The sequence below is a fragment of the Lactuca sativa genome, chromosome 1 (genome assembly GCF_002870075.4).
Source record: "Lactuca sativa cultivar Salinas chromosome 1, Lsat_Salinas_v11, whole genome shotgun sequence".
Classification (NCBI taxonomy): domain Eukaryota; kingdom Viridiplantae; phylum Streptophyta; class Magnoliopsida; order Asterales; family Asteraceae; genus Lactuca; species Lactuca sativa.
Genome location: NC_056623.2, coordinates 48,072,678 through 48,094,179, shown reverse-complemented (window position 1 = coordinate 48,094,179; position 21,502 = coordinate 48,072,678). Strand labels below are relative to the sequence as shown.

At 37.1% G+C, this 21,502-nt stretch overlaps 1 protein-coding gene across 3 annotated transcripts; it reads right to left on the bottom strand.

The window, feature by feature from the left end:
* Window positions 1–11,740: 11,740 nt before the first annotated feature.
* LOC111913900 (uncharacterized) lies at window positions 11,741–14,201 on the bottom strand. Of its 3 annotated transcripts, none has more exons than XM_023909612.3 (5): window positions 13,562–14,201; window positions 12,996–13,482; window positions 12,518–12,916; window positions 12,223–12,428; window positions 11,741–12,142 (listed from the first exon to the last, which is right to left on the bottom strand). In XM_023909612.3, exons 2-5 carry the CDS (start codon window positions 13,441–13,443, stop codon window positions 11,891–11,893), a joined length of 1,305 nt encoding a protein of 434 aa, XP_023765380.1. In that variant the 5' UTR covers window positions 13,444–13,482; window positions 13,562–14,201; the 3' UTR covers window positions 11,741–11,890. The 3 variants fall into 3 exon arrangements, with proteins under 3 accessions (XP_023765380.1, XP_023765381.1, XP_023765379.1); XM_023909613.3 differs by having other exon boundaries at window positions 13,801–14,201; XM_023909611.3 differs by having other exon boundaries at window positions 12,996–14,201.
* Window positions 14,202–21,502: the final 7,301 nt, after the last annotated feature.

The window sequence follows — 21,502 nt, the reverse complement described above, 5'->3', positions numbered from 1 at the left end:
TATCTACTGTAATCATCAGTAAAAGTCAAATAATAACGATTAGCATCCCTTGTGGCATGTTTGAATGGTCCACACACATCCGTGTGTACAAGGTCCAACAAACCTTCACTCCTCTCACACGAGCCTGTGAAGGGTGACTTTGTTATTTTTCCAAGTAAGCATGATTCGCAACTATCATCTGACTTTAGGTCAAACGACTCCAAGACTCCATCCTTTTGGATTTGGCCTATGCGTTTCTTGCTTATATGTCCAAGACGACAATGCCATAATGATGCTTTATCCAAGTTATTATGATTAGTAGAATCAATACACAAAACATTATTTCCTAAGTTATCTACAACAGATACAGCTTCATACACACCATCACAAGGTAATGCTTTAAAATAAAAAACATTATTATAGAAAACATCAATAGAACCAACTTCATTATTAAAAGAAAAGGTAAACCCTTGTTTGTACAAAGCATGAAAGGAAATAATATTTCTTGCCATTCCTGGCGAATAACAACATTTATTCAAATCTAAATTAAACCCACTACTTAGCGATAAAGTATAAACTCCAATCTTGGTGACAGGTGAAGCTTTCCTATTCCCCATGATCAAGTTTATTCTTCCTTGCTCCACATTCTCACTTCTTCTTAGTCCCTGCAAGTCACAACAAATATGAATACCACAACCGGTATCAAGGACCCAAGATTTAGAATGGGGTGAGTTATTAGAAATGATAGTGTAAATACTTGCATGGTTGGGTTTGACTTTCCCATCCTTCACATCCTGCTGGTATTTTGGGCAGTTCCGCTTCCAATGAGACTTTTCATGGCAATAGAAGCATTCAGCCTCTTTTGGGTCAGAAAAAGGAGTGATGAAACCTTTCTTGGTTCCACTTGAAGAAGATCCATCAAGGGTCCGAGCCTTGGTACCCTTCGAGGATCTCTTTCTCTTCCTCCATCGACTTTTGCCAATTGCCAAAACCGGAGTTGAGTTTGGAGTAGGAGTGATAGCAACCGACTTCCCCTTAAGACCTGATTCTGCGGTCTTGAGAAGTCCCTGAAGTTTGCTGAGTGTGACCTCTTCCTTATTCATGTGATATGTCATGCGGAATTGATCATAGCACGATGGTAAGGAGTGCAAAATGATATCTATTGCAAGATCCTCATGGAAGTTCACATTAAGCTTCAGCAAACGATCCACATATCTTTGCATTTTCTGCATGTGGCTCGTGACGGATTCCCCGTCCTTCATCATGGTTGTTATCATGGAGCAGATGATTTCATACCTCTCTTGTCTTGCACTTTGATGGTATCTTTCCATCAAATCTTGGTGCATTTCATAAGGGTAGAAATCCTCATAAGACTTTTGGAGTTCCGCTGTCATCGTGGCCATCATGATGCAAGCCACTTTCGTAGCATCCCTTTCATGTGCCCGAAAGTCAGCGATCTCCTGAGGAGTTGCAGTGGTCTCATCAATTTCCTTAAGCTCCTTGTCAAGGACATATTCTTTGTCCTCGTAGCGGGTAATCATCCTGATGTTCCTGATCCACTCATTGAAGTTGGATCCATCAAAGGTGACTTTCCCACACAAGTTCATAAGGGTAAATGAGCCATTAGGATTAGAGCCAGAAGCAGCATTGTTTGAAGACATCTGAAAAGAAGAGAACAAGATTATTTTAGATATAAGAGAGTCCTTAATAAAACACCCAAATGTAATATTAAGGCTAGGATCCAATCACAATATAATATAACTTAGAAGAGGTATGCCGTAATCTAAGCTATACCATATTTGAAAGGTAGGTGAATGACGATTCACCAATTTCCACCACGAAAACCGAAATGTTTAAATATTAGGTTTTTGATTGGTTCTTAGAAATTCCTAGATTCTTTGAGATTCAATGAACTTTTCAAAGGCATGTTTCAATCTCGAGTGTGACCTCCAAGTTTTGTGACTGGGATGTCGAGGATCACAAAACGAGGTGTGAAGTAACCATGCAAATCACTTGGTACCCTTAAGGTTTATCACTCAATCGATGTGCCGGTAAACCACACACGCTCCATCGATACTATAATAAACCCTAAGTCACCCTTTACCTACCTTGTTAAGTCCAAGTTAGTGTGTCGGTTAACCACACACGCTCCACCAACGACTTAATCAAAGTGTAAAGTGTGATTTCATGGATTAGCACCTTATTCACATTTTTCCTAAAGTAACTAAGATTGGGAATTTAATAAAACATTTAGTTACTTTATAATATTCATCATACTTTTAATGAGAATTTATAAGTCCTTGTCTTACCCGTTCGGCTAACGACCCTCCACCAGTCAAGCAAGCGGTGGGTGAGAGTGGACACCCATTAAGTCACCATTTTATAGGCAACAACCTTATACCCACCTTATAGACCGGCTTCGTGAATGAGGCGTACTAGCGGTAAGACGACTTTGCTCTTATACATACATATATATATATATATATATATATATATATATATATATATATATAATTATTAAATCATAATAATATAAGTATAAGGGTTGAATTTTAATTTTTAAATTTCTAAGGGTTGGAACTAAAGTTTTAACTTGACTTTACTTGTTCCAAAACTTGAGGGCAAGTTTTGTAAACTTTCAAAACTTTTCATTTCTTGTAACTTATGAGTTTAATAGAGTAATAAAATGAAGACTCTTCATTTTTCTAACTCTTGTGTTCTTTTAATGGTTTTTAAATTCAAGTGACTTTTGGTTTTCCATAACTTGAGGACAAGTTATGGACTCCATTAAAACACATTATGATCAAGAATTAAACTACCACATAGGTTACAAATAATTCTTATGATCATCTAAACATCATAAGATCAAGAACATGAATATGAACACTTTCATGAATCAAAAATTACACATAAAACTTTGTAATTTTGATAACAAGTTGTTGTAAATGGATTAGCAAAGACATTACACCATCTAAAACAAGTTTTCAAGTACCAAAACAGTTTAGGGTAAAGTTTCTAGTCCATTTTCGACTTTTTCAACTATTTTGCATCAAGTATCAAACAAACAAGCCTAGTCTCTGATACCACTGATGGGTTTTGAGCATTCTAACACTTCCTAAGTGTACATGCAACCCTAATAAACCTTGGATCTATGTTTGTCTAAGATACATGCAAATAATTATTTTTCCAAGGTTCATATCCTAACTAGCATGGCATGGGGAACATGAATCAAATAAAGCTAGTAGAAATACTTACCTTGTAGTTGTAGTTGATTCCTTGGAGTTTTAGAGCCTAGCACCAATAGTGTGGATGCCTCAAATGGAAATCACAAATCACCACAAACTTGGAACTTTGAGAGAATAGTCACTACTATCTTGAAATCGGCCCTCACTCAACAAGTGTCAACTAGTATGATTTCAAGAGCCAAGACCTCCTTTATATAGTGTGGTGGATTAGGGTTACATCCATGTAAACCCTAATACCCATGTCTCTTCATTTCCATGAGATCCATGGGTTAAAGCTCCATGGAGTATTCATGGACTTCTTCCATGCAAGCCTAGCCCATTCCAAATAAGCATAAGCCCACACTATATAAATATAGAAGCCCATATTTAATTAGTAATATCTTTGATCACTAAATTAATCCTAGATTGATTATAGATCACTACTAATTAAATAATATGATCTTATATTAATATATTAGAACTTATAATATATTAATAAATCATAACTTGTACTATTCTCAAATATTATCCATAAATTGTTCGGGTGAAGTGCAACCCAAATGGACCATGCCGGGTCGGGTCAAGTACATACCAAATATAGTTATGGGCTTAGACACTATATCCAACAAAAAGGTGATAGCATATGCGTCTCGACAGCTGAAAGAGCATGAAAAGAACTACCCGACTCATGATTTGGAGTTGGCAGCGGTAGTTTTCGCTCTGAAAATATGGAGGCATTACCTCTATGGCACGAAGTGCAAACTTTTCACTGATCATAAGAGTCTCCAATATCTCTTTAATCAGAAAGAATTGAATATGAGGCAACGATGCTGGCTAGAATTACTTAAGGACTGCGACTGCGAGATACTTTACCACCCCGATAAAGCTAATGTTGTTGCTGATGCTCTCAGTCGGAAAGTCAATCTTGAAAGGAAAAGGCCAAGAGCGTTGAGAATTGAAGTTGTCTCGACTATTTTGGAAAGTATAAAGAAAGCTCAGAGTGAAGCTTCTGAGAAGAATGACAGAAAGGAGGAACGTTTGGGCAAACATTGGTGTTCGGTGTAAACAGTCATGGACTGAAGGTGTTCCAAGATCGGATTTGGATACCTAAGATAGGAGGAGTCAGAGATCTTCTGATGGAAGAAGCTCACAAGACCATGTACTCGATTCATCCGGGTAGCACTAAAATGTATAGGGACCTGAAACCCTACTACTGGTGGCCGACGATGAAGCTTGATGTTGCAAAGTATGTGGCCGAGTGTGTGACTTGTGCGAGAGTCAAGACACAACATCAGAAACCGTATGGGAGTTTAGAACCTTTGTCTGTGCCTATGGGTAAGTGGGAAGACATTGCTATGGATTTTGACACTAAACTGCCCAGAACAAAGAATGGTCACGACATGATTTTGGTGGTCGTTGATCGATTCACTAAGAGTGCGCATTTCATAGACGCCAATGAGAAATGGTCTATGGAAAAGCTTGCGAATTCTTACGTGAAGGAAATTGTGAGGCTTCACGGTGTTCCGTTAACGATTGTGTCGGATCGTGATAGCCGTTTCACCTCACGATTTTGGAAAAGTTTAAAAGAGGAATTGGGTACCAAGGTGTGTTTAAGTACAGCTTACCATCCGCAGACTGATGGTCAGAGCGAATGAACGATACAAACACTTGAAGATATGCTGAGAGCATGTACTCTGGAATTCCTAGGTAATTGGGATGAACATTTACCGTTGGTAGAATTTTCCTATAATAATAGTTTCCACTCGAGCATTAAGATGGCACCTTACCAAGCTTTGTATGGACAGAAGTGCCGTACGCCGTCTTGTTGGCTTGAGGTTGGGGAAAAGCAGTTTATGGGACCGGAGATGGTTCATCAAACTGCTGAAAAGTTGAAAATAATTAGGGAAAGAATGTTAGCAGCTCAGGATCGTCAAAAGAGCTATGCTGACAAGAAGCGAAGACCGATGACTTTTGAGGTTGGGGATTCGGTTTTACTTAAAGTCTCGCCGTGGAAGGGACTTATAAGATTTGGTAAAAGGGGAAAGTTGAGTCCAAGGTTTATTGGACCGTTTAAAGTTCTTCAGAGGATTGGGAACCAAGCTTACAAGCTCGAATTACCAGAAGAACTGAATGGAATTCATAACACTTTTCATGTGTGTTATTTGAGGAAGTTCACGGGAGAAGTTCCTGACATAATTCCAATCTCTGAATTGAGAATTGATGAGAACAAAAGGTTGATTGAAGAACCAGAGGCAATTGTTGACCGAAAGACTAAGAAATTGCGACGCAAGATGGTTGGGTTAGTGCTTGTCCGATGGAAACACACGAATGGGCCGAATCTCACCTGGGAGACGGAGAGTGACATGATGGGTCGCTATCCGCATTTGTTTGTTGATGTTTGATTCCGGGGACTGAATCATTCTAAGGTGGAGAGAATTGTAACGCCTGTGTTTCCGGGCTTGCCATTTTTAGCAATGTAATAGTCTAGGTTAACCTTTGTAACCCATTTTGAAATAATAAGAATGTATTATTTGAGTATTATGTGTTTTGTGTTTAATTGCTTAATTATGTGGTCTGATTAATTAAGAATAAAAATAAGCGTCAAAATTTAAGTGTAAAATAAACTTAATATCTTTGGTTAATGTTGTAGTAGTTGAAACGAGGTTTCCGAATATATATAGAACGCCCAAATCTGATTTCGTATGAGGAAGTTATGATTTATCGAAGTTTCGACTTAGCGGTGTGCAACCTGAAATACTCGATTTGAGATCGAGCGGTTTTTAGCCGAAACAATCTAAATGAGAATCGAAGATCTCATTGTTGGTATCGAAGCGATAAAAAGTTAGGCGAGAACGGACGTCAAACGAAGAAGTTATGAATTTATAACGAAGTTTTTCTGTCGCGGCCTATTAAAAATAAATAATAAAAATAAAGTCGAAATTAGCCGACGGAGTCTAAACGAAAGTTGTAGAGCGTAGTCTCACCTTTCTGTGGATATAAAGAACGTCGAAAACGGAGTTCGTATGAAGAAGATATGAATTTCCGAAGTTTGATAATCAATTTGTATTTATTTTTAATTGAAAATTCGGAAGCCTTATCCGAAGAGTAGTCAGCAATCTGATCCGAGGTACGCGTCGCGTACTCGTGTACGCCCCGCGTACTCCGAAGGTGTTGACATCGCAGCAAGTGGCTTCGGATACGTAAGCAATGACGTTTCTCGGACCAGTACGCCCTGCGTACGTGCGAGGCTCAGCCCCTATAAAAGGCTTGCGAGGGCAGCCGAGAGTTTTGTTCATTTCTTCTCTTCTCTCTCCCGTTTTGCATCGTTTTGCATGCCATAAATACCCCGAAGCCCCGGTATCATACTCTAGCCCCGAGGCAAGTCCCGAGATCCCAAAGATCCCGAGAAGTGCGGTTCCCGAGCCGAAGCTCTGCCCGCGAGAAGTTCGATTTTTGTGGAGATCTTCCAGATCTGCTGTGGATTACTACTTCTGCAAGTCGTAGTGATGTCTGATCATCTTCTGATCAAGTGAGTGTATACTACCTTTCATAAACACGATAATAATACAAGTGCAGTTTGAGTGTATTAAGTAAATTGTGGTTTATATGTGTGAGGGTGCAGTTACTTTCTTCTAACAAGTAACTATGAAGTATTTTATGCGATATACTTGTTATGTGTATATTTTGTGATTGTATGAGTGAATGGATATTCACTTTATTCTATCTCATAAATTTGAATTGTTTTCTATGGAATACGTATTATGTGGTATGCCTCATCTGTTATGTGGAATATATATTGAATGAAAATGATATGCAGGTTTTAACTATGTATGAAAATATATATTCTTATCTACTAATATGTTGGGTAGAACATGGGTAGATAGTCGGTGTGTAATAAACAGATGAGAGGCCTCGATGTTGTTGTTGTTGTTAATCTATTTATTCAGCGGAGTATGGATAACGACCACGGACTCCTTCTAGACAGTCCAGTGGAACGCTAGCAGGTTCATAACCTGTAGGTGTTGTGAACGATGTGTTCACCGGTGTACTCTATCCCCCTCATGGTTGCCTTTAGGATATCTATTGTTGAGGAAACCCCTTCTCAGTGATGTCCGTCCCGATGAAAATCCTAGATTAGGTCCCTTGAGATAGTTGTTGTTTTAGGGACGTAAAGTGAGGATAACGGGAATGGGTAATCGGGATAGTGATTGGTTGGTGAAATTAAATATAACTTCTTTATTGTGGGTTGAAAACCCTATATGCTCACCAGGCTCCCAAGCCTGACCCACTCAGTTTTATTTGTATTACAGGAAGTGGCACAAGGGCGTAAGATGGATGGATCATCTTGTTGTTTTGTTTACAAGTCTGTATATGTATATATTTGTTGAATGACTTGTAATGTTATCGTTTATGCTTTATGGTCTGTATCGGAACATGACATCCCGAGTTTTGATTAAATAATGAAATGCATCTCTTGATGAAATGCTTTGATAAATATTATTTTATCATGTTTTGTTTTGGGAACAAATTCCGCAACTCTTTCAAATCAAAAGGATTTACTCTGAAATTATTTAAAAGCATAAATGAAAATCGGTCTTTTCTGGCCGAGATTTTGGGGATGTCACATAAGTGAAGTTCAGAAATCAAAGAGTATACAAAAATCCTCCAGTTGTTGATCGTTGAATTATCGTTCACGGATCTGTGAATCACGCCCCTATCTCCAACTGATTCTCTCAATCTGACAATCTAATTATTGATTTTTCGCATTGTGAGTTTGCTTCTGCCCTTCTCATTCTCGCATGTTGCCCCCTTTTCTCATTCTCACCTTCTGCGTTTTTAGCTTTCAATTTTAATATAGATAAAACATGCATATCTTCTCCTCTCTATATTAAATAAAAACCACAACTTTATTTTTTTTATTTTTTTTGCAAGTTTGCCCAATTTCTCTATGGCTTGGAAGTTGAGGTTTGCCGCACTCTGCAGGCTGAACCTGATTCCTGATTTTGCCAATTAGCAATTGCCTAGTGGCTTGGTCTGTGTTGCCTCATCTACATTTTTCTAGCTACAGATCTACAATCTCTCAAGTAAATTCTATATTTTAATTGTTTTTTTTTCTTTTCAATTTAGTACACTTTGGGACTTCCAGTTTTAATTATATTTGATTTTAAGTTATAAGTCAGTCAAAAGCCATTACAATTGTATTTATCAGATTTCATAAATGGCATATTGGAATAATTACCTTCGTGTATGGAATATCTTTTGTTTAGTAAGTTTGATTAAAAAATGAAAGAGCATAAATTTTTATCAGCACTAAATTTTTATGTAGCTTGATCGTCTCTAAACTATCTATTATCCAAACCTGGTTGGATGTGAGAAACTAGTGAGTCAATGTATTTTCAAATTTGTTTACAGATTCAATTCATGTAGAGGCACTAAACTGAAGCTTCTAAGTGTTTTAATTTAGCAATTTATATCATCATAGGATACATGTATTTATTTTAAGTTTTCTATTTATTGGCATTTTAGTCCCAGACCCTGTTCCATGTTTTTGGTTTATCATAGGAATATATATGTATTTTAAATATATTTCTAAGTGTTTAGTTGTAGTAATTATCATTATATTGTATAGTGTATATGTATTCCTTATAGTCCGACATGGGCATTTTAAGTCTTTTCGCCCTGGGCATGAAATATCATTAGATCGGCCCTGCTTCTGCACCACTTTGTGCTCTATAACTTTGGGAATTATAACACCCCGACTCCCAGGTATAAATTTTAAAAGCTTAAAGTCATATTCTTATACCTAATTGACAAGTTGGTTGCCCCCAACTCGTCGTGTAGAAGCGGATCAACTCGCATGATTTATGAGGTCTACTCGACGAGTTCAAGGACCCCGACTCGATGAGTAGGAGTTGGAAAATGAAACCCTAATTTTTAGGGTTTGCCTCCTATACAAAGGATTTAATTTGCCCCTTGTGGCCTCCCTTACCACTTCATTACCCAGAGAAGAAATCCTAGTCGTTATTTGTTGTTTCCTTGAGCCTGTGAGATGAAAAGAGTGCTTTTGGTGTATTTTGTTGAAGAAGTTGGAAGGTTGAGAATCTTGGAACGGGAAGGAGCTTGTATATCCAACATCTACAACGTTTGGGCATCCATTTGAATGTAACAAGTTGATACCTTGATCATTCTAGCATTACATCCCTTTTTTCTTGGGTTTAAGGCCATTTTTAGTATGATTGTGAAGCATTTCGGGTATTGGGTAAGATTTGGAGTTGTAACTTCAGATATGGACTCCTCTAAGTCCCTATAGTCATAAAGTTATTAGATTTAGCAAGCTTTGGCCCTTCTCTTTGGGTTAAACCTTTCCCTTAGCTTGGTTTTGGCATTTAGGACCATGCATGTACGTAAAGTTTGCAACTTTATGTGGAAACCATGCCCTGGGAGGTTACATATGCAATTTGGAGCTTTGGGGTAGCTTTAAACGTTTGAATGAGAAATGAACTAAAGGGACTCGACAAGTTGCATGGCCAACTCGATGAGTCGGATGAAGATTATATGTATTAGTTCTGCAAGGACTCGGCGAGTCAGTGAGACAACTCGATGAGTTAGTTAGGGTTTACCCTACTTTTGGACACGCATGGACTCAACGAGTTGTCTGGGAACTCGGCGATTCAACTAGGGTTTTCACGATTTCTCGAATTCTAGAAGGACTCGATGAGTCAGTGAGCCGCACTAGATGAGTTGGGTCAACATGGACTATTGACCTTGACCGTTGACTTTGACTTTGACCAAGGGTTGACCAGTTTGACTTCTGGGGGTATTTTAGTAATTTTGGAATTTATGGAAGTGGATCATTGGTGGATGTAGGTGTTGGCGTTGGAGCTGTATTTGGAGGAGTTTGACATTATCACTCCGAGCTACTTGTGAGGTGAGTTATTCTCACTATATCAAGAGGGTCTAAGGCACCAATGTCGGACCTTTTCGGATTTGTATCAGTGTTTATTGCATGATATGCTTATTGATTTGCATCCTGGTAGTTAGGATGGTGATATACTTAGTGACCTGGTAGGTCGGTATCCTGGTATATAGGATAATTCTATGTTAGTGACCGGTTAAGTCGGTATCCTGGTTATAGGATGTAACTATGATTAGTGATTTGTTAGATTGGTTTAACTGTTATATATATGTTAGCGTATGATATTTATGTGCACATGTTTGTTTGATTTGGGGGTTGGGTTGAGGCGGACCTGCTTTGTGCTGAAGGCCAACATACCCTGGGAGGAACGGATAACCTGGGAGGGCATACTAGTCAGGTCGAAATCCCGACGAGCGGTCCAGATAGGCTGAAGGCCCTGAGAGGCGGTCCAGACGTGTCAAAGGTTCGAAGAGCGGTCCAAATAGACTGATGGCCCTGCGAGGCCCTCCAGTCAAGCTGATGGCTCATTATGCATGTTGTTTGTTTATATGATATGATTACGATTGTATGACGTTGGTATTTTGGGGAAACTCACAAAGCTTCGGGCTTACAGTTGTTGATTTGGTTTCAGGTACTTCTGATGATTGCGGGAAGGCGAAGGCGTGATCATACACCTCCTTATGTTTCCCGGATTGGAGAGAATTGGAAGGAAAGTTAAACATTTTGTTCTTTCTCTCCAAATCCTTCCAAATCGAAAGGAAATATAGGAGGGAAAGTGATCATTTCGTTTCCTTCCACTTCCTTCCTTTAATGAAACTCGGGAACACCAATTTCTTTTACTTTCCTCTCACTTCTCCTCACTTCCTTTCTTTTGCATCCTTAAATTTAACTCGGAAACGGGGTGCAAATCTATAGGATAACACCATCAACAACATACAAAAATGTCATATTTTGAGGAAAAAAATCTCATTATATCTCTCACATCGTTGTCACCAACTAGCTCGATAACCTTATGCATTATGAGAAGTTGGAAAGATAAAATGAACTGATTATTTTGTTAAATGCATCTTACTAGCCACCAAATGAACCAAACCAAAGTAACATATACAAATGCAAATATATATCATACTCCTTCCATTCTAATGTTAAATGCATCTTATTCCATTATTTTGTAAAACGTCATTATTGATTCTCTTACATACCCCTCTGATATGAAGTACTCTAATATTACCATGATGATTTCAATTTTTTTAAAGGTGTTTGAAGATTTATAGGAATGTATTCAAGATATTGAAGATAGTGACTAGAGATAGACACAATGCTTACCAAAAAAAAAAGGGAACTCCAAAAAGAGATTATGAGCATCACAATTTCGAATCTAACAAAATATCGAACTTCATTGTATTCCAAAACTGACAAAATGTATTGTCAAGAACTAGTTTGCACAGTGTACTTGGAGGATCTAAGGGTAGTTTGCAACTTTCTCGAGTTGCAAAACACATTTTCGTTAAAAAAGATTTGTTTCGTTATTAGGTGGAAGCTAAGGCTTGCACAAGTTTGATCCCAAGCAAGCTTTGTAGTCATAATCTTACTCAATCCCTAACGAGCATGCAACTATGGATTTAAAATAATAAAGAAAGATTTGCATTGCATATACCCTACCTCATCCAAGATCATGAAATAACAAATCCCTTGAGGTTGACTTTATAATGAGTCTTTAAACAAAAAGCTTGGACTACATCTTTTCATAGATACTCAAAACATTATTATATCAACAAGGGAAAAGAATAGGAGATGGATCCCTTTGAAGTTTTCCACTTGCTGCTGATAAATCCAATTTCTTCATCTTTTCTTCACTCCAAAACAATTGATCTTTACTAATCTTCACCATCCTCAACACCCTGTTTATCACCTTCACATCTATAACCCCAAGTAACAACTCCACCTCCTCTTGTGTTCCAGGCCACTGATTCTTCTTCCCACCTTTCCTCTTCTTCCACAGCTCCTTCAACTTCACCTTCTTCTGCATTAATCAACAAATATCATCATCAATCAAATAGATTCATGGTGCCAGATGAAATTACTAATTAACCCTTTCCTCACCTTCTCCAGTGACGCCTGCACCTGCTGAACAGGGGTAACCATCTGATTCTGACCTCCAAATAGATTCCGGACACCATTTGACTTCTTCTTGTCCATCTTTATGAACAGTTGAAAAGTAAGAATCGAGGTCTCAATTATTCTAAGAAGATCTGAAGCTTCCACAACCATTTCCGATTCCTCTTCTGTCATCTCCTTTCTATCTTGACCTGTAATTAGATATAACCATCAACAATTTTTATAAACCGTCATTTTATTCTTCAAATAGAAGCAATACCCAATGCGTAATGATATTCACCTAATATATTCGGAACTTGCAGAAGTTTAGAAAGCGAGTTTCTTGTTTGACCATAAACTTCAGGCCTAAGACCACGTTCAAAAGGTTCGTTTTCAATAAACCGTTGCAGCAAAACCTGAAACTGCTGAAACTGTTGTGCGCTATGGTTGTAACATTTGGAATTTTCAGATTGAATCTGGCTTAGTTGAGAATACTGGCAATGAAGTGCCTCCCATGTCAAGCAAAGTTGAGATACGTATGCTGTTTCAAGATCCAGATATGGATCATTCTCTGGTTGTTGTTGCAGGTGCTCTGTTTCATCTTCAGGGGGTTCGAATTTTTTCAAAGATAGACATCGAAGAGGGGATGTAAGCTTCTTGGACACAGATCTTGGTGATGGAGTCGAAGGATTGAGTGAACCTGTGTGACATTTTAGATTCCTAGAAGTTAGACGTTACAAATCAATCGATAAGAGAAGTTATGAAAAGGTAAAAATTACCGATTTCTTTTAAGAGCTGTGTAGTGAGACGATCGAAGAACAACATGCGCTCACAGTACTTATCGTAGAAAGCACCAAAACAAGACCATAATTGTCGGCCTTCGGCTTCTACATCCCGCCACTCATTGGAGCTGGCTTGACCTTCGTCTTCCTCCTCCTCCTCTGGTTCCTCTTCCTCGGGACATGTTTCTTCAGGTATCAGCACCATGAAACTGTTCCTTCTCAGTTCTTTCAGTCTTCTCTTTACCTCGTTCATGATAAAGTCATCGTCGTCCTCATCGGCTTCTGTAGCATTATCAACATCCGCCGTCGCCGATTTCCCCAAGTCATCGTCGTTATCTTTCTTGGGCTCTTCTGGACCCGGAACAGGAACAGGATTGTTGTCGGATTCCTTTTCTGGGTTTGGTTTGTGGGCTTTTCTGAACTTTCTCATTTTAAGGAACTCCATTTTCGGATATAAAGATGCAAATGTACTGGTATTAGGATCCTGGTAGAAAAGCAAGCTCAATAAAGCAAAAAGGAAATACAGAGCATACAGGAAACGGTGATATCAAACAATGACGAACCCACAACTTGTCAAAAGACTGATCAGGTTAAAAATCATCAAATGGACTGAGAATCCATAGATCTAACTCCATTTTCGCCACCAAGATTCTTCACGTTAAAAAAGAGGGATTTTTTCTTCTTGAACGGAATTGGCAACGATATAGAATCTCGAAAGATGTGATAGTAAACACAGAGATCGATTTACAAGAGATGAAACAATGAGAAAGGTTTGGTAAAGTAGATTCGCTGCGATACATACCAGAAATCAGCAACGGGAAATCCAGCGAAAGCGATGCGGGAAAGTGTAGTAGCAATCAAGTAGCCAGAAGGTAGAAAAAGAAACCCTAAAAGAAGTGAGTTTGGGAAGGGAGTAGGAGAAGTGCAAACAGTGTTGACATTGATGCTTGCTTGCTTCCACTTGATGTGTTTTTCGGATTTGTTGGTGAATTAACTGTTGTGTTTGCTACTAATTAGAGCCAACCGAGGTTTGATTAGATTTAGTGAGAGGGGCACAAGCACCCAGACAAACGAGAAGCAGAGAAATACAAAAGAAATAGGAGAGAGAAAGAGAGAGAGAGAAGACGTTCAGAGAATATTGTCAGAAAGAGGCACGACCCCTCTTTACTATCGAAGACAGGACACTGCTCGAAACACAAAGCCGGGAAAATACATGGACTGTTTTTGAAAGGTTTTCTTTATATTTTGTAGAAGAAAAGCATATTTGATTTCGTCAACGTTTTCTTTTTGTTATTATTAAAGTACACAAATAAAATTTTATTTGTAATCTTCATGGCGTCCTAAAAAAACTAAAAAAATTAATAAATAAAATTTTAACTTGAAAACAACGGTATTCAAAAAATTTCTCTATTGATGATGATGAGCAACGGGCCGAATCCAGACCGGACCAGAATATTGAAAATCGTGAATCACTTTACCTGAAAACTGGACTATTTTTTACTGTAACGGTCCGAGTTATGTCCGGTCCGGTTCCGAGTACTAAGCCGGGTTTTGGGTTTTGGACCGAATTTGACTTTGATATTGTTGTTTACAGTTTCGGTCCAATCATGTTCCTGCTACCAAAGTGGGTTTCATATGTTTGTTGTTTATGTTTTAGGTTTGTTTGTCATGTTACTCTCTATCATAATATTTCAAATTATAATCTTAATATCCATCATTCATATATTTGTTGTTTGAACAATTCGACTAAAAATATACATAAATATTAAAACACGTGCAAATGAGGTGTATGCAAACAAATATAAACAATATTAAAAAACTACACTATTTTTATTAAAAAAAAACTGTACTATTTTATACAAAGAAATATGCACTTAACATCACTGTTTTTATATTAAAAAAAACTGCACTATTTTTATAAAATAAAAATGCGCCATTTTTATAAAAAAAATTGCACTCAACATTATTTTTATTAAAAAAATACTACATTAATTTTTTTTAAAAAAAAAACTGTACTATTTTTATTAAAAAAATTGTACTAGGAAATAACTTTTGTTTTTTCAAGAAAAAAAAAATCAACATCATAATGCGATCAAGAGAAGAGACCGGAAACAAAAAAATGTGATCCAAAGGGGAGGCCGAATCAATTCAACCGGACAACATTTTTTTTATTTTAGTAAGTATCGCTTACTATTTGTCGATTAAAAAAAATAATAACTTTTGATTTTCCGGTCCGGGCTAAATCCTTTAATTCGGATACGGTCCAGTCCAAACCGAAACCCGATTATTGATAAAAACCAAACTTGAAAACCGGCCCACTAAATATGATAATCCGGTCCGATCCCGGTTCTTTTCCAATCCGGTCCCATTGGTCGGATGCCCATCCCTAATTGATGTCAATACTTTTAAAAGCTCTATATTTTTTTATAAATAATTAATAATATATAATGGTGGACCCACTTTTACGCCACGTTAGATCTATTTAGTTTCGCCATTGGGTTGATCGCGATATTAAAATATACTAGTAGCCCCTTTTTCTAATGTTTATATATTACATGTGAAACCCTCTTATCCATATTCATGATCTAGTAGCCCAAGAATGTAGAGTCTATTGCACTAACACTTCATCGTAAGTGTCGTTTGTAATTCATATTTAGCAAACGACGAGCACCTTGTTACGATTAGTAGAGAAACAATGTTTGATCCCTCCCTAAGTGGAAGAAAAAAAACATTCCAACCACCAGGGCCGGCCTGAAGGCTGGGCGAACCGGGCCATTGCCCAGGGCAGCAAATGTAAGAGGCAGGGCCGGCCTGAAGGCTGGGCGAACTGAGCCATTGCCCAGGGCAGCAAATGTAAGAGGGCATAATTCTCCGTACAATTTTTATGGGTTTGTATTCGTTTGAGCTAATTTTTATCCTCGATTAACTCCCTCAAACAAGGGCAGCGACGCAACGGCTTGTATGGGGGCAAAAGAAAATGCATCTCCTATTTCAGAACACGAGGAGACACGTCTTCACGCCATTTCAGAAAACGAGGAGACGGGTAGCTTGCATAATTGAAATCTGGAATGCATCGCTCTATGTTTGTGAAGAGTGGATTTAAAGTGAAAGGCTTGAAGCTTTTCGAGTGAATGTATGTTTTGTTGAAGTCCTTGAAATGAAATAAGTATCCAGAGTATCTATTTTGGATTGGAATTAGCAAATGTTTTTCTTATTCTGAAATGTTTTATTTTTTTAATTATTTCTTACTTTTGTGAGCATATTCATCAAAATTACCCAATGGTGCTTCGTCTACTTCCATGGCTACCATCTTTATGCTAGGGAGAAAAAGATTGACGATTAGCCTAAAGTATGTTTCAATTCGATGTTTGTATAACCATCGGTATTTGAATTTTCTAATATTATGTCTTTTTTTTTCCTTTCGTTACATACATGAAAAAACTTGAATTTATGGGAGCATATACATAGCAATTCTTATTAATTTTGGCAATGTTAAAAGCGTATGCCAAATGTTCGATGAAATGTCTGAACGAGATAAAAAAAAACATTTGTCACATATTTTTTATGCTGTGATTTTTCTAATCTATCCACCATGTCATGAAAATTCACTGTAATATGATAAAAGGGTGGGATAGATTTTTGTCATGTTACTGAAAGCTTTTATAATTTGTATACAATCTTATATCTTTCTTAACCATTTTAGATTTCGCCTTATTTGTTTGGTCACAAAGTGTTAGGATTTTATCTTTAAAATTTATTAAATGTTATTTTCCTGTTGATTCGAGATGTGTTTTACGTGTGGATTATAAATATGATTTTTTTGGCTTGCCTGTTAAACATTTACTCAAAACAATGGCTTGAATTTTTTTTTAGCTTGTCTATTATACATTTACTCAAAACAATGGTATTTTTTATATAAATCCTTTAACATGAATAATGGCTGCATTAAAAATAGTTATAATGTAATATCATGTGATTATGTTAATATCTTATGAAAACATGTTTGTTTCATAAAAAATAGTTGAAATATATAATGGCTGAAATTTAAAATGAATGAATATTAAATTTAGTACTGTTTTAAAGTATTGTTGAGTTATTTGTATCAATATATGTATTTTCTCCATTGTATAAACATTAGGGCATTATTTTTATTATCTCGCCCTGGGCATGAAAAATCAATGGACCGGCCTTGCCAACCACGTCAGTTAGTCTTCTAACATTGATGTCGGTGTTTGGACAATCACCATCGACTTTGTAAACAACCAAACAAATATGTACAAGGCCAACTATACACATAGGAGAACAAAGCAAGAAAAAACAGGAAGAAAAAAATGTATTTCTATGTTCAAAACCTTTTGAAAAACAATATGGACAAAATTATGAAGATTATTGGTAATTAAACAATTCAAAATGGTTTTACGAATAATGTCTAGTGAAAATAACATATTGAAATTTTACAATTCCTAAAACTAGGATTCAAGTAGACACCAAACTAATCAACTAAGATTATTAGTCATATAATGTTTAGGATTCATACATTGTTATGTAAGGATCATATTATTAGTCATATAATGTTTAGGATTCAAACCTTCTTATGTAAGGATTCTTTGACGTAGGAGATAGGAATCAATACCAGCGACATAGACTCCTCTTAAACACTAAAAATTAAAGGAAACTTTTAGGTGTGCCTCTTTATTCTCTCTCTCTCTCTCTCTATATATATATATATATATATATATATATATATATATATATATATATATATATATATAATTAAAATTTTGTTAAAATAATTAAATAAGTAAATTTAAAGAAACAAATAATAAAATAAAACAAATAGTCCTTGAGAAAAATTAACTATATAATTATATATACATATAAATTCTAAACCCCCTTTATGAACCGTAAAGTAGCCCATTTTTCACTTTAGCCCCTGGACTTTATGTTTGTGGGTTTTGTTAACTTTAACCCTTCGTCAAATTATTTTTACATCCCAATTAATATCTGGTCAATAATTTTTATTTTACTCCATGGTCAATGCCCAATTAGTGTCCTTCACATGTGTTATGTCCCCTCTTCCACCTCCTATGCTCCCAATCAGATGTGTTTCTCACTCCTTTTTTTCCTATCCCTTACATTCACTCTTTTAGTTTTCATCCTTTCTTGCTCGTGACATGTAACGTCCGGGTTTCAGGACTAAGCATATTTGTCAATGTAATAGTCTAGGTCAACTATTTTAACTCTTTTTGAAGTAATAAAGATGAAATATTTGAGTATTATGTGAATTATGTGTGTTATTGGGCTTATTATTTAATTATAAATGTATAATTAATAAAGAATAAAAATAAACGTTAAAATTAAAGTGTGAGATAAACCCGATATCTCTACATAAAGTTGTAGTGGTCGAAACAAGGATTCCGGGGATATAAGGAACGCCGAAATCCGAGTTATAACGAAGAAGTTATGACCCGTCGAAGTTTCGCGACAGAACCGGCACGATACCGGGAAGCGTAAATAGTGAATTTACGATAGAGCGAGATTTAGCCTTAGCGCTCTAAACGAAAGTCGTAGAATATGTTAAACTAAGAACATCGATAAAAAGAACACCCAAATCTGACTTCGTATGAGGAAGTTATGATTTTTCTAAGATTTAGCATAGCAGTGCACAGCCCGAAATCTGAATTTTAGATCGGTCGATTTTTAGCCGACGGGATCTAAATGAAAGTTGTAGTACTCGTAAATACCAACACGTGGATATAAAGAACGTCGATAATAGAGCTCGTATGCGAAAGATATAGACGAAGCTTAGTCCCTACTTTTCGAGTGCGGCGAATTCAATACAGTTTTGTAAATCCGAGATAGAATGAGAATTAGCCAACGAGGTCTAAATAAGAGTTGAAGATCTCATTAATAGGAACTCAACGGTAAAAATACAGACAAAAACGGAGCTCGTATGTGAAAGTTATGGACGAAGCTTAGTCTCTACTTTTCGAGCGCGGCGAATTCGATACAGTTTTGTAAATCAGAGATAGAATGAGAATTAGCTAACGAGGTCTAAATGAAAGTTGAAGATCTCATTAATAGAAACTCAATGATAAAAAGACAGACAAAAACGGAGCTCGTATGCAAAAGTTACGGACGAAGCTTGGAGACTACTTTACTATACATTTCCTATAAATAAGAGATGAAGTCTTCATTATTTCCTCACACCTTCAAACATTTATTTCTCTATCTAACTTCTCTCTAACCTCCCTAAACCCCTCCCAAGTCTAGGGAACCTCCCTATCATGAGAAGAAAGCCCCGGAGCGCCCGACGGCTCCGAGAAGAAAAGCTTTCGGCTCGGAAACGCTGCTCCAGCGTAGCCCGATTTTTAATAAAAACCCGTTGTAAGTGAGTTACGCCTATACTATATTTAATATAGCTTTTATTTAATTATAGTAACATTATTAGGACCTTAAAATAATTATTTGGGTTATTATTATGAGTTATATTGAGTGTTATTTAACGCTTATATAATAGTAATAATAGCTAGACTATTAATTAGTCGCGATTAACGTTAAAACTAAACTCTAGTGGTATTAATATTAGGTTTTGGTCAAGGAATAATTGTTTTAAGAAGTAACGAAGAGCTGTCCGAGTGCCGAGTCACCACCTTACCAGGTGAGTGCATAGTTACTTTCAACTTACACATAGATATGAAGTATTTTATATAAATTACATGCTATGTGTGCATATTATCTGAACATTTGCTATCTATGTTGGATGAACATTGTTATACATGTTTTCAATGATTTAAACTGTATATGTATTTTATATCTACGAAAATGTTGGGGTAAAACATGGGTAGATGTAATAGGTGATGTGTGATAAAATGATGAGAGGCCTCGATGTTGATGTTGTTGATTCTGTCATCTAGCGGAGTATGGATGACGACCACGGACTCTTCTAGACAGTCCAGTGGAACACTAGCAGGCTCGCAACCTGTAGGTGTTTGTAAACGATGTGTTCACCGGTGTACTCCATCCTCCACATGGTTGCCTTTAGGACATTTATTGTTAAGGAATCCCCTTAGCAGTAGTGTCCATCCCGATGATGATCCTTAGACTAGGTCCCTTATGATAGGTGTTTAGGGACGTAAAGTGAGGATAACGGGAACGGGTAATCGGGTTATTTATGATTGATGAAATTAATAAACTTATTTATTGTGGGTTGAAAACCATATGTGCTCACCAGGCTCCCAAGCCTGACCCACTCAGTTTTATGTATTACAGGTAGTGGCGCTTGAGCATAGATATGATGTTTGGACGAGGGATTACGGATATAGGCCTGTAGATATGAAATAATGTAGTAAGGCTTATGTTGTACTGTTTATGCTTTTGATCTGTACGAACATGACATCCCAAGTCTTTTAATGAAATACATTTCTATGGAAATTCTTTTGATAAATCTTTATCATATTTTGTTTTGGGATAAATTCCGCAACACTTTTATTTAAAATGTTACTCTGATTTTCAAACAAAGCATAAATGAAATCGGTCTTTTCTGGCCGTGAAAATGGGGGTGTCACAGTTGGTATCAGAGCATTAGTTTAAGCGAACTAGGAATTTGTAGGATTTCTAGACTTAAACTTAGAATGTTAAGCGATGATTGTGAGGTGTGAGCACTAGCTTATTTTAGGAATTGTGCCTAAAATGCTTTTATGTGCTAAATGTTTTGTGCATGATATGTTGTTATTTGTTCGGATCTATGGTCTGTTGCCGACCGGATCTGGAAACCTTATGTGTTTAGGATTCTAAACGTACGACTACGATATTAGAACTAGCATGTAAATGTTTCATATTGATAAGGACAATTTAAACGTCTATCCTAAATAAAGATCTAAATTCACCTTATTCGGTGTATAGATCAAGATGGCAAGGACTCATAGCAGAAACGTGAACGCAAATGGAGATAGGAACCAACCCCAGTGGTTCAGCAAATACCTGTTGTTGAAGAAGTTGCACCCGAGCCAGTCACGATGGTCGGAGTGCAAGTGATGATCCAAGCGATGTTGGATCGTCAAATGGAGGAAACCAGACGTTTGCTCTAGCAAAATCGAGAGGAAGAGACTATTCAGATCGAACAGCCCGAGTTGAACGAAGGGCAGACTGAGGAAGGGAACTACAGTGGGACTGTTGGTCAAGCCAACCCACCGATAGTTAGGCAAAACCACCAGGATGGTGGAAATGACGGACGTGGATGCAAATACAAGGATTTCATGGCATCCAAACCACCGATTCTATCTGGAAGCCCGACACCGGTGGAAGTCATGAACTGGATCTCTGAAATGGAGACGATGTTTGAGAGTTGCGAGTGTAGCAACAGGCAGAAGACCGTTCTCGCGGTTCCTCTGTTGAAATCTGGAGTACTAAGCTGGTGGAAGCTACTAGCTGATTCAATGCCCAAAGGTGAAGCAAGCAAGATATCGTGGGAGGATTTTCTGGTATAGTTGAAGATGAAATAC